General features: G+C 45.3%; 1 protein-coding gene and 1 long non-coding RNA gene across 8 annotated transcripts in view; both read right to left on the reverse strand.

Moving 5' to 3' along the window:
- The window catches only part of LOC111260955 (uncharacterized), a 40096-nt gene extending 31380 nt beyond the window's left edge, over positions 1–8716 (reverse strand). For 4 of the 5 annotated variants that reach the window (XR_015311275.1, XR_015311274.1, XR_002680661.2 and 1 more), the window contains exons 1-2: positions 6529–8716; positions 3065–3328 (exon numbers count right to left, since the gene is read on the reverse strand). Coding sequence is in view for 1 of the 5 variants with exons in the window: in XM_086968519.1 (XP_086824645.1) it covers positions 3065–3149 (85 nt within the window). In the remaining 4 variants the exon portion in view is untranslated. Of the gene's footprint in view, positions 1–3064; positions 3329–4010; positions 4220–6528 lie in introns of those variants that run through there. The other variant, XR_015311273.1, reaches the window with a different exon arrangement.
- Positions 8717–9010: 294 nt separating this feature from the next.
- LOC111260956 (uncharacterized) lies at positions 9011–14313 on the reverse strand. 3 transcript variants are annotated; one of them, XR_002680662.2, is made up of 3 exons: positions 13997–14313; positions 10353–10726; positions 9011–9983 (listed from the first exon to the last, which is right to left on the reverse strand). It is a non-coding gene; the product is annotated as an uncharacterized LOC111260956 (long non-coding RNA). The 3 variants fall into 3 exon arrangements; XR_015311276.1 differs by lacking the exon at positions 13997–14313 and having other exon boundaries at positions 9011–9986; positions 10353–11098; XR_015311277.1 differs by lacking the exon at positions 13997–14313 and having other exon boundaries at positions 10353–11095.
- Positions 14314–14450: the final 137 nt, after the last annotated feature.

Raw genomic sequence — 14450 nt, forward strand, 5'->3', positions numbered from 1 at the left:
AACGTATCTATCTTCGTTCCACGCGTTTTTTCCGTACATTTCGCCGTATCGCACCACGTTATTCTCGAACTTCCTATCTTGATTCTGTCTTTGAAAAGCTTTTCTGTACCAGCAGGCTCAACGCGTTGGCGCAGTACTTTTGACTTCCGCGCACGTAATGCCATTCATGGCCGTTGTGCCCATTTCCGTAAATAGGGCCGTGTGTCTCGGCTTACAGTTGTCATTGTCTTTCGATTGACAGCTAACTGACAAATTACGATAACAATGGCAACGATCCTTGCATATAGCCCATCATTGGCGTGAAATCAATCACTGATCTACGTAAGAGGATTAGAAAAATATATATATATATATATTATTATGAGCATAAAATATCCTTGATAAATTGTCGAGAACAAAACGGCAGTAGATATGCCATCAAAGAAGTTATTGTTACCTTGTAGATATTTGAGGTAGCAATTAAGAGCTATAATCATAACCAGTTCGCTGATGACAATCGTCTTGTGTCAAACTGGCCAAATTACAATCCACTTAATGAGTGATCCAATCAGCTCTATGATATCTCTAAAATAGTCGGCCTAAACCCACTTTTCCTATGGCCATTTCACCCAAGGGGCTACGTCGTAGTTCATAAACTGTATTTACTATTCAGCTGATAATAATTCACTTAACGTCAAAACCTCCACACATATTTCATAACATCTTCTACTACTTTCTCGTTGTTTCGCTGTCAACACTAAGAAGTTATTTAAGTTCTTCGTCTGTCCGCTTGCCCCGCTTGGTTACGTACCTACATTCGGTTTAACCGCGGTTACCTATCGCTAGCCGAAGTCTCATCGACACATTTAGTTCTGACTTATTATGTACTATTCGTGGTGCTGGCGTCAGCCAATCATTGGCTCCTGGCGATGGGCGCTTATTACAACGCACACATACCCCCATCACTGACTGTAGCGTTAACAAAAAGCGACGCCACAGAACGGTGGCAATGATAGACCTATTGGGCAACTCGTTGCCAGCAATCGTTCAGGGGGAAAGCGGGGTTGTTTGCCGGTGGCCGGGCGGACAAAGCACGGATGCTAAGTTAACAGGGGCTGTTGTCGTTGCGCTTTTCGTCCACATTCGACTAAGCCAGCGATCAACAGCAGGTCAGCAGCTAAAAGGAGCCGGTACAAGCGTTCAGATAGAGCTACGCCACATTATGACTTGCCGTGTAACGTACAGATAACGTGCACTAAATGCCCAAAGTGTTAGACATAATTTTTTGCCGTAAAAACAAAGCTTTATGCCCATGTCCGCGCAGAGTGATGTTCTCGATCGTAGGTAGACGATCGCTCTGCGGGGAAAAAAAAAAGCTCGCTTTTTCCGATCCGGGCCGAATGAAAGCAAAATATATGTCGTCTAATGTAATAACTGGTTAGAGAGACAATTTAGCATATATGAGAAAAAAGTAGAAACACATTTGGTGGAAACGTGCGAAACATTCGGGAATCATAAGAAGTATGATTCGTTATTTCAACATATGAGCGAACGATGAACATCATGCCGATTCTACAAAATCACCTCCATGTAGAAAACAGCCCTTTCGTTGGTCAGAGGGCACGTTCAGTGAATCAGTATAATGCCAATGAAATAAATCACCGTTCCATATTTGTATTTTGGGCAATGCTGTGTCGGATGCCGGATTAGCTAAGCGCCGCTGTTACTAGTAAACTGTGAGGCAAGGAAGCTGCAGATCAGTTAGCAGTCGCTCGATAGATTTTGTCAATTTGTTCAATGTACTTGCTCAAGTAACATCAATTTCTGTTGTTTTCGCCTTTTTACACTTGATAGGTTGCAAATCAAAACGCGCAATGACTCTGATTCAGATCAAATCGCTATACAATTGCCGCGGATGTAAGAAAGTGATCAACGAATATTGAATGTAAAAGAATTTACCACAACACCAAATTGCGAAATGTTCCTTATATATATTAGATGGCTGGAATTTAGAACTAGTACTATTTGGATAGTGTCCAAACTGTTTCGGCTCTCGCTATCAGCTGTCGCGGCGCGATATCGTCAATTCAATAGAACTGACCGCTGGTGTGTGCGTTTGGCGGCCAATTGAAGACGATTCGAAACGCAGAGGCCACCGACACTTCTCGACTTCACTTTACCGCGTGTCGTCAGTCGATATCTTCCCGTTTGTTGCTGTTGCTGCTGGTGGCGTCGTCGCCATCATCATCACGAAACAGCAACAATGACAACAAAAGGAATGGAAATGTCGAGCGAGTGCTACCGATGCCGTTTCGAACTGCGGGCAAGTGAGCAACAAGACGGCTGCGACGACGACTGTTTTTGACCGGGCGACACGACAGCAACGGCCACAACAGCAGGCTGCGGCGGCGCTGGGGCCGGTCCGGATGACCCCGAAAATAGTAAAGATAGAAGAAAGAGCTGTACAATAAAAAGACGAAGAAAACGGAGAAGCTCTTTGCTGAGCCACCGCTGCCATCAGCGGCAGCAGCAGCAGCATTAAACACCGAGACCCGTCCCCCGTTCGCCGTGGCAACCTGCGTCGTCGTGGCCTTTTTCTCTTTTCTTCGTGTTTTTAAGGAGGGAGCTATTTAGTGATGATGATATCGGCGGCCGCGCGAGGGGACCCTATCGCGGCCACTTCGCGGTTCCGAACAGTCGCGAAGCGCTTTCTTAAGCTCCTCATGGTCTGTCCTAAGCTAGCCACGACAGCGGCGGCAGTGGCGGCAGCTTTTCCTGTCGCGAGCCCGTGTTTCAGCTCTGCCTTGCCCACGCATTTGCATATCATAAACAACAACTCAGGAAGCGAACAAACGCGTAGCAAAGCGGACTACTCAACGTTAGCTTTTATCGCTAATACAATCATACGATATTACTACTGCTGCTGCTGTTGTTATTGCTACCACTTGTTACTCTATCGGTGCTAACAGGCTTCTCGTTCGTCGTTTTTAGAAATAATACTAACAATAATTTATGACTATTTGTTTTGCTTCTTCTCGATTTATCTTTTTTCGTCTAATTATCCTGCCACCCGATATGTACTTACTGGCGTTGCCAATTAGTAGCGGCATTTTCGGACAGCGTGCGCCTTCGCTGAGCGGATTATCGTCTGTTTGGCGAAATGATGCCATAGGTTTTGTTGATGACGATGTTAATGGCTATGATGATTATAACGATCCTGCTAGCGTGATTTTAACGGCAAGGCACGAACGACAATATGCGTAACAGCTGCACACGGATAGTCTATACCTGTTGGCATCGGCGGCCGTGGTGTCTCAAAGCCATCAGGCAGGTAGGAGCAACAGAAGGCCTGACAGAAGCGAAGCATCAGGACAGAGATCAGGCAACGTACGTAGAAACGTAAACGAAACAAAAGTCAGTTAGTTAGCTATCTATCTATCTCTGTTGCTGACGGAAATTTTCGACTACCAAACGTATATATGTATTAGATGCAGAAAACGGCGTGATATACGTCACGCCTCTTCATGCTCTTAGTCAACCCCGCGTCTTAACCGTCCCGAAGTGCACCGCTTCTGACCTCCCTAGAACTGTTTAGAAGAATATGTTTGCGCAAAGTATGCTAATGTAGTGGTCTTTGTAATTTACCTGACAAAGGTGGCTATCTTTTACTAAACTGAGGCGTTGCTGCGACGATGGCGACCCGAACCGCTATATTGAGTATATAGATACACGGTAACGGGGACAAGGCAACTATGTGTGATATCGCTTATAAAAATACGTACATTAATGAACTAACACGAGCGCGGCGACAAAACGGCTGCGCTGAATCTAACCTGGTAAATTTAATACACTTAGATCGTGAGCGAAAAATTGATTTTCTATGGAGCTTGCACGTTTTGCACAATACTCCTCTATATCTATACAAAATGTTACTAGATAACAGTGCTTGTTTGGAGAATTTTAATGTCGCTTGTCAAGGTAATCGCATGAATGGACGACATTGATTACCACGAGCTGGTAGTTAGTCGTACCTGTAATCATCTGCTGTCGGAATGATTTCATTTGTAGCGGGATCACGACTACAGTTTTGCTGGCTTTCCTCGTAGCCGATGAAACCATTATTGGTGGTTTGCGTTTAGACTTTGCACGGGTCCCACTCCGTTTGCCTACCGAATACAAACGCTATATACCGCCGATTCAATCATCCAGTTCGTGGCATCGCGGCGGAATGTTGCTCAGAAGAAGCGTTCTATTTATCTCGTTCTTAATAGGTGGCTTGTCGCGCTTTCTATCCTGCATTATGTCGTAAACACCGCTTCTTTTTCTAATAAATATTCGAAACAGGTGGAACGGTAAGCTTCGAAATGCACGTAGTCGCCATAGCAACGAGATGGTAGTGGCAAAAGCCTTCATGGCGTCCAAAAAACTTTACAGGTAACCACCTTGAGCATTTTCGGCCCTTCCTTCTATTGACGCTCGTCTGCGAATCTGCATTTCTGTCTATTCTGCCTGTTGATTTATCCCCAGCTTCCTTTGCGCTCGCCACATAACCGACGCGGCTTCGGCCCTTGAAGTTATGGCTGCGAACGGCATTAGCAACCAGTCGAACGAAGCTAAAAATATCGAAACCCTATTTATTATCAATATATCGCTGATGCAGTGCTCTGTTATTGATGATGACCGGGGTCATTGCGGTAGTGTTTGCGGTGTCTACAGCCTGCAATAGTGCTTTGCCACATTTTCACGTCGTTATATTTGTCGCTGCTGGTGTCCGTATTGCTCGTACGTAATCCAACACATGATTGCCCTATAAATGATGGTGCGTGACGCTCATAACGAATCGTTGGTGGTATGAGTGATGGGCAAAGCGAAGACGTTTTAAAATCAACAACTGAAGAAGCTGTTAGATAAAACTGAATTTATCATCTTGCTTGTTCCTTGTCTCAATAAGTCATTGGTTGAGAGTGGTTTCATTAGCTGTTGGATGATAATAGGCGCGACGAATTTCCCAGTGACACGTAACACGAAAGCGTACGATGCCGTTCGAACGTATGCTAACGCCATGGGTTAGTAATTATATATTAATAATATAAAGTAACTTTCATGATGAGGACGCTTTATCTGCAAGTTCTATCCCAGTTGACCCACAGAAATCTATGGCGTCTGCTTCATAGCTATGATCCCCCTTGGTTCGTAACCCTTAAGCTTTCTGCCCCTCTAATCCACATCTACGGTGCAACCTTTGCAAGCTAACAGAAACCACATAATACATAGTTGGCATTTCCATTGCCGGCACTTTGCAACTTCAGTAATTTTTCTCTACCAGTAAACTCAACGACAAGTCGTTAACGTGTGTTCGTGTGTGTGTGTGTGTGTGTGTGTGTGTGTGTGTGTGTGTGTGTGTGTGTGTGTGTGTGTGTGTGTGCGTGTGTGTGTGTGTGTGTGCGTGTGGGAATATCCAGCCAATAGCAGACTTTCGGGCAGAACGGTTTCGCGATCGAAGAAAAAAAGCAGAGCAAGCCGTGTGTCCTATTTGACCGTTTTCCAGCGTTCGTCGTCACCAACAACCACCGTCTTCGAGAGAACTATAATACAACAGCCACAGAGACATCACCTGCTTCCTTTCACCACACCGAATTGCGGCCAGACGGCACATTCCTCCTGCAGCTACTTTTGTCATTGCTGATGTCATTTATCCAACGGCTGCTCGCACGGGATACGGACGAAACGACCGTCAAAGAATCTCCGCGCAACTCAATGCCGTCATTATCAAAAATACATGGAGAGACTATAGCAACGGCATTATATCGAGTAGCCAAACCCGTAGCTCTGTGACATTCGCTTCCAGCTATTCCACCTATTGCCTCCAGTTATCGCAAGGGTAAATCTTTATTCGCGGATTTTTCATCATCCTTTTTATCTGCGTCTGCTTCTTTTTGTTGCGTGTTATCAAGCATCTTTCTGTTCGTTTCGTAAAATATTTCCAGCTTTAGCTCGGTATCGCTTTTAGTTCGTAGATTTTGTTTGAAATAAATGTCCTCTAATAAAGTGTGTCCAATGCTGTAGTTTGTACTGGTCATTCGGTATAAATAGCACTACTTTTTTTCTGCCCCATAGCCACTGCTTCAGGGACAAGAATACAGCGCAACTGCCTGAGTGCTTATTCGTGTGGTGGCTGCCTACGGAGTCGGCTTGACGTTGTACAATCGCAGTTCTTGGCACTGTCTTATGTACAGCCTGCGTTGCCCGGCAGCTGATTTGTTGACCGCAGTTGTTTATTTACTACAGTATATATATATATATATTATATATATATATATTATATATATATATATATATATATATATATACCTGTGCATATGCACATCAATAGGCATGCACGAGCGCGTACCGGTTGCAGCTAGCGCGTCGCCACCGAACGACAAACAGCACTGAAGGAACACCATCACCACAGCAGCCGCAGCCGCATGATGTTACTACTAATGTCTATCGCACAGACACTCAGCCCTAACTGTATTGATTGAACTGTCCCTTAGTGTTTCGACTCACCTGAGCTCGGTCATCACCGTCGGCGCCAGAGCTGTGATCGCGGCTTGCCGATTCCTGGCAGTCGTGAGTCCCCTGAACTACACGCCGTTCAGCGCCAACATATAAAGCTACTATCGTAGTTCCAGCCGATTGCTCCCGTCGGATTGTTTTCTCGAGATTGTTGTTGTAGTAGCCCCGCTGTCGCCGGTTATAGTATTTCATTCGTATCGGACGCCGCTAATTGCGTCGAGTCTCGGATTTGGGGTGAACGCACTTGGGATAGTGGCTGACCGTTGGTGACAACAGTTGCTGCAGCAGTAATTGTAATGATACCTTTAACGCAACACTGATCCATGAGTAGTAACGAGCGAGTCCTTTTGTTATTGATGTAATCATCATTATTGTCACAACGGCTGGAACACCAGCTCCGCTGCTGTCAGTCACACTCGACGGTGCACGCGGACCAGTGGCTACGAGCCCCAAATGGTGCAGAATTCTTGCTACACACGCATATAGAGATATAATGTCGTCTGTTAACTTGCACTGGAATCATGGCGATGGCGGCAGCGGCGGAAATGGGAATCGCTTTCCTCATAACCACACTGCAACATGGCCGCTGTCGATTTCGCTCTCCCTATTGGTTTACTGCTGTCAACGAAGCACGATCATTATCAGGGCGTAGTGTGCTTGTTCGCTGTCTCAGTGTCTGAGCAGTGATAGAAATTCGCGTTACTGGAAGCTAGCCCTGTGCTAGAAGAGAACAATGCGTCAACGTGGCTATACACGGCACCGTTTGCCAGTAGCACTTCGTGGCCACGCGATGACCACTGCTATAGTCGCTATCATCATAACCATTGTCGTTGCTCGCAATGATCGAGTTCAATTCGATCGTTAGCGGTTGCCTCGTTTGCCTTACCGATCATAGTGGACAAGGATTTTGTCGACAGACCCAAACTAAATATATCAAACGCACATATACTGGCTTACGTTCCAAACTGTAAGCTGAAAAACTGACGGGAAACATTCAAACCGTACTAGTGTTTTGGCGTTATTATTCTTACGACTAGTTAAAGTTGTATGGTGGTAAGCCCGTTAGACCAACTTCTGTTGTCGGTAGACCCGACCAGTTGCATCATGGACAATCGTTTGAACCGGCTCCTGCCGTCTGTCGTCATTCCCATAGAGCATACGAAAACCATTGATTTTAACATGAGCTTTTCAAATATGAATTTCTAGCAGGACCGATCAATAGCTTATGGCTTGGTACTTTTAGCATTTACTTTCTCTTAAGGGTACCATGCAAATGCAAGAACACTGCCAGAAGCTGAGGAGTAGCTCATACGTTGCAAGAATACGCTGTAGCTGCGAAAACCAGTGCTTGGTCAGCCGACCATTGATCACAGAGTATTTTCAAGCCGGTGTGCCCGCCACCCGTCAATTAGGGCCATGATTGCTGCTGCTGTTGCTCGTTCGAAGTTGTCTTTTCTCGTCTGCTACCAGGTAACAATAACGGTTCCGATCCGACCTCGAATATCGCATCCCAAAAGCAGCATATCATCTCAGCCTCCTGCCGCCGCCGACCGCGCTGCCGCCACCACTTCGACCATAGGCGCCTTCGCCGTGGCCACCAACAGCAAAAGCGGCCGCAACAAGTAACAGCTGCAGCAGCTTCGACGCCCGCCAGAGCTGCTGTCGGTAATGACGGTCACGGACACAGCGGATCCTTTGCCACAAACAGCAGCGGTAACCGCGGCGATGGCGCGGGCTGCATCAGCGTCAGCAGTGGTAGTAGCAGTAGCGACAAAAGCAGAAGCAACGTAATTAATTCTCCCTAGAACCCACGACCTAACCCTTTCGTGATTTATCACGTTTCGAAGCTGCTGCCGTCTCTGCGATGAGGAAGAGCGATAACTTAAGAAGGGAATTAAAATTGAGAGAGGGAGGGAGCACTGTCTCCAAGAGAGCAAATAAATGGATAGGCTAATTAGAAGGAGACAGGGAGGAAGAGGGGTAACGAAATGCGAGCAGATACAGATAATGGAGGGGAGATCTTATCGAAATAAAAGAAGATGTGCCCAGGGAGTCTATTTGGGGGTGTGCTTGTAGCCGCTACTGTCTTATGTTCATCAATTGCTGGTGTAAGACCAACTTCCATCAGTAATTAGTCATGCGAATGTGAAGTACCTGTTGGCGAGTATCTGTTTGGGTCTTAGCTATGCATATAGGTGGTAATGAGTAGAAGCGACAAGTAGTGACTGGTAAGAGGGCTACGAAGAACGTTGATGATGTTCACAGTTCATTGCTATTATCGAAATGATCATAATCAGCGTAGTAGTACCAATGTAACCACTAGCAATATGTAAGCACGTACCAAATTCACTATAGAACGGAATCGGAAATGACATCTGATTACGCCAAACAACTTCATAGTGATCTTGCTTACTATAAAAACTAGAGGTGCCATTGCTATTCCCTGGTAATAGTTTGATTTAAAACAAAACTGTGCTAACAGAGTCAGCTTGCTGACAAGTGTTTATCCCATAAAACCGATTAGGAATCAATCACAGCATTGTGACCGAGCATACAAGTAAGGTTTAAAATACGCCTTGATTAAATATTCGAGATTCATCAACACGTATTGCTTATCGTAACGACATTGTAAGTGGGGCTTAAGATTAAAAGACCCTGTACATGCTGAATCTGCCTGAGACCGTAAGCCAATCACCAAGAAGCGACACTAGAGCAGAATGGCTCGTATTTGAATATAGGAAAAACAACCCCCATAGTTCGACATAGAAAGGTAATAATCTAAATAACAGCTCTTCCATTCGATTGATATAAATCGATAAACCTTCATGATAACACATTTATGTTACGTTGTTGCCAGAGCTGGTTCAAGCGGTGACGATTTCACTGATGCGACGACTGCGCTCTGCTAGAATGGCTGTCATCAAAACGTCAGGTCATTGCTTGCGCGTGCTGCCTGGAGCAATTCTGCGTTCCAGCGCCAACGCTTCACAGCCATACAGCAGCTGCAGTGGCACCAACGCCGCGAGAATTACAACTTAAAGTGGAACCTCGAAGATTCACTAACTTCCGCCCACGCCCGGCAGTAGACGACGAGCCACGAAGCGACAGAAGCGACGTTGATAGTTGTCGTCAATGTCGAATGGTCTTCAGGCGGTCGTTCGCGGCAATGGAGCCAGGCTTCAGTGATGGCTGATGAGCGCAATGGTGTCGCGTCGTCGTTGATGCTGCCGTTGCTCGCTTTCCATTATAAGATGAGAGCAGCCGTCCCCCTCCTCCTCCGCTCCCCACAAAGCGGCCATCCTCAACTCGCCAGACGCCCGCGATCCCGTCGTCATGCCGATCGCTGTTAGCGTGACTGAGTTAGTCCACTCGTTTGAGATTTCCTCATCGTTCGCGACGAAAAGCTCTGACGATCGATTGTCGGCATTGACGTCCGCCAATGACATCTGCTATGGACATTCGCAATTTATAAATAGGAAGATAAGGATAGAACACCGAGTTTTTTAATCATAGAATGTAAGCTATGATATGTGTGTTATTTAAACAATGAATCCGAAATTTTAATATTCAGTTAGTATAATCATAGTTGTTCTGTTCGGTGGTAGCTCAGCGGCGTTGAACGTGTACGAGGAAGCGCTAGAAATTCTAGTAAATTAACAATTATCATGGAAGGCAATATCTAGGCTGCCCTTTTGGCCAGCTGGCATCACGATGCTGCTTCAATGATCTTTCTCTTTCTACATACGTCTTTGTAGGCTGACAACGCTTTTGCCGCGACTGTGGTTGCTGTTGCCAACAACAAGTACAGCTCATACCTGACGTTTGTTGATAGTGTGCATTACGAAAGGACGAAGCCGGTTGACAGAGCTGATAAAGGCACTTGATGGCGATGAATGCCGGTCATAGGCTTATATTGATGCTGATCTTGTTTAGTGAGTCGTAAAGGATTGATTTGCTATGGCTACATCGTACTCATCACGTTTTACTTTCCTTGTCATCATCATCTCGAAGGGAAGGGACGTAGTTGTCTGACATCAGGTTTAATGGCGGTGGCGAGGGGATGGTAGTATCCAGTGGCACACGTTCAGCAGTGACGCCGATACTATCACACATATGCTTTCCCGCACAGTTTTAGCAATACCATAGATCGAATCAGTCATAGGCCCTCAACTCGAGAATCTGTAACATACTATACAACAACAATAACAACACATGGAAATCAAGCACACAGCAAGCTTTTTAATTCGTTCTTGCTTTTCCGTTGTACATCTTGTTTCTGATCAGAGCTTCGCGTGACACGTACGATGTTTAAGTCATTGTAACCGTTCACTGCAAGTAGCTATGAGGATGATAATAATAATTATTCAATTGAACAAAGAAAACAACGCATTAAAAGGCCTTCTCGACCGCCACGAGACGCAAATAACGTAGCAACGTCATAAACCAAAGTTCTTGCCAATGCTGCACAGTACGAACAGTGGCATTTTTACAGACCCGCCATAGATTCGCGAGAAAACTAGGGGATGTCCCGAGTGTTACGTCCGGAACTGCATTAGCAATGCATCAGACTGGCATAGCGCCAGTCTCAACTGATGCTCTTTCAGAACTGTCAGATTTTTTAACTGCCGATCATTACGGCCGCTTTCCTACTGCTACCGCAGCAGGTTGTTGTTAAGCCCTTGTCTTGGGTGACCGCATCGACTAACGAATTATCGGAACGCCGTCGGATCTACTGTAGCAGTATAAAGTGGCCTTTATGACAGACTAGGTGGCACATCGGGCTCGGTGCGTGACGCAAGCAAAACAGCAAATAGTCTTAACGTACCGAGGCGTCGTCACATCAATAGGCTCAACCACTACCGCGGCTGTTGGGTCTGATATCACCTCGCTCCTGTTCTAACTCGGCTATATCTACGGACGGATCTGATGCGCTAACTGACCGACCCAATTCATACTGGTTGACAAACTTCGTATCAATATCTCACGCAAGAAAGTGAGAGAGTGTGCAGCAATTTTCTACCCTACGAATAATACGTTTACCCATATGTAACAGACGCGAATGGCACCGTTGGCCCTTCCAGCTGTCCCTTTCAGTAACCCTATTTTCTACTACGAATTCGTAGTGACTTTGTTGTGAGGATTCCACATTGGGCATTTTCACTATTCCCTCGAATGTGTTAGTGAAGTAAGGTCTAAAAGCTGGTCTTTAGGGGAAAAACTGTTGGCTACATAATATATCGAACACAAACCAACAATAGCAACTACCAGATATGAACAATCTATTGCTACCGATATGTTACTTAAAACCGTTTTACTTAGACGCATTGGCGTGGTCGCGTAGCGCTTTCACACTATACCAGTTTACTTTTCCTCCACATACATTCGCAAACGAACACGTCGGATGCCCATCTGGATTTATCCGCATATCTATGTGTGTTCGAGGTAAATCCAGCAAGGTATATGGCCATTGATGTGCGACTCTGCGAAACGCTGATTACATTTATTGGATCACCTAACATGTGTTACGCGGGAGCGCGTCGTAGTGACTGTCACTTGGCTAACATCATCAGACGTTTGTTTGCAGGCTGACGTATCGCTCGACCTCTACCGTCCACTGACGACCGTCCCGTCGCCATTGAGCATCTGAAATATAAATGCTCATAGCAGCAACGGTGCACCACAGACGGCATCGGCACTAAACCGTAACACAAGCACCACTTTGTCATATTGGAGAAGCGTTTTGTGCTGCTATTCTTTGGTCCCGAGGGCTTAGTGGATATTATTTGTTACTGCTTATGATGCGCATCCTTGTTAGGAAGAAACGCCATACAACACGGGCCTATACAGACCATAAAGATAACACCGCCGACAAACTTCTGCCGCAGAACGTCACAAGGTCAAACTTCTGCGACGTTTAGGTGAGTGACGGCTTAATTCAGGAAAACAGTCATTTTTATCAAGGACCTTGCGTTATATATATACATATGTATGTATAAAAACGACCAAACGTTTGTCTATATATATGTGTGTTTAAGAGTTTTGATAAAACTAATTTAGCCTATGTATTTAATTAGAATTACACTCTAGCTGGCTACTATTACAGCTGATACCCATGCCTTCCGGTAAGGAAGGCATCGATAAAAAGAATTTAGCCATTGATTTTGACGTCGGGCAAAAAGCAGCACAAAGTACTTCGCAGTCACCCGCCAGGTGCGCTGCGGATCATTTTTGTAACTAGTTTAAACAATTCGTGAAATTACGAGCCCTACCACAAAACCACTAGGACTACGTGTGGCCTGCTTTCCTACATAACGCTATCGAAGCATTAAACAGAGGCTACGGACCAGTCGGTATTTTGGAAAAGGCTATAAAAACCCCGCCTAATCCTATAGGATGTACTTTCAGCGTGAAGGCTATATTTGGCACATAGACTGTCCGTACAGAAGGTTCTTTGGTGCATTTCAAATAAAATTTATCGAAAGTCAGTTTACAAACGAGACATCCTTTAGGATACATCGAACACTACGCAACGGAGTTGTGTCAATCTTCTGTCTATACAACTATCAACGGCCACCATATCGAAAGACAGATTTTGTTTTCAGTGATAGACACGTCTTCCCGCAGTTGCTTCTATAGACATCGCTACCGTCCCTAGGAGCCTTGAACTCTGCACGCAGCGCCTGGTTAGAGTTAAAACGCGACTGCCATCTTCATCATCTGGTTTGCACAGCGTAATAGCACGCTATGACCAATTGAGTCGTTAATAAACAAAGAAAAATTCGACTGTAACCTGTTGATCACTCAAAATGGCTACTTGTTCTTTAACCCAAACCCGACGTTTCGCATCGCGTTCTAACAGAATTTACTATCTATTGGGGAGCGATACACGCAGTTTGAACAATATCAGCAAAGACGTAACCGAGAGAAAGGGATCGTGTCTGTGCGCGCCGCCCTTCTCCTATGATTCTACAAAATGCCATATCCGTGCGTCTGCGGGTTCAGGAGCGATTCGATGGTGTTTATCTACGCTAGTGGCGCTTTGACCATGTGATGGCAGAGATGGTAATTGCTATGCTTACCACATCAGCTGTGGCTGGTTCGTATCATCATCTGTCTCTGTCTGAGTGTGCGTGTAAACCAGGGCCGTCTTTTCCGGCTTACGTCGTTTTCCGGCAACTGACCTTATTTCGCGTGTGGACGCTCACCGCACGCGTATAAACTGGATGACGGATGGAGACATTTTACATGCCAATTAAATGGGTGTCCTAAGGGAACATTGGCCGTAATTTTATAATACAGATGCTTGAAATACGTTGAAAGGCAAACTCGTTGACGTACTCAAATGTTTAGAACTTGTTATCACCAATATTAGGAATAATATTAGTGCAGTACATGACTGATTGCAAGGTACTGTTTATGGATTGTACACATTTGTTAACAACATTCAAATCGGACTCACCTTCGCCTTCATATTCAGTGAAGTATCGCTGCTCCGTGTGGCTGCCTTTGTCCCCCACAATCTTCAATTACTTGTCTCGGATATAGCCACATATAAAGCAGAGATATATATATATGTATGCTTTATATATGGCTGTATCCGTGTGTTTCGCGGCGAGGCAACCCATATGTGCGCCGTTGCGTAAGCAGCCAAACAGTTTCACTCATCAAGGGTTAAGCTACAAACATAATAAGCAGTTAGGTCAATCGCTTTAGTCCAGTTAAACCCAGCGAACTCACCGGTCGTCAGACACCAACAGGCCCATCTATGCCGCCCGGCCTTATTAGTGCAAGAGCGACAACAATGGTAGTCACGATTATTGAGCTTCGCTAATTCGATGTCCTAACAAGACAGTTATATTTAACTGTCTATATATATACGTAATTATTCATACTACTGTCTACTAATGTGTCTA

This window comes from Varroa jacobsoni, unplaced genomic scaffold, assembly GCF_002532875.2.
Source record: "Varroa jacobsoni isolate VJ856 unplaced genomic scaffold, vjacob_1.0 scaffold_496, whole genome shotgun sequence".
Classification (NCBI taxonomy): Eukaryota; Metazoa; Arthropoda; class Arachnida; order Mesostigmata; family Varroidae; genus Varroa; species Varroa jacobsoni.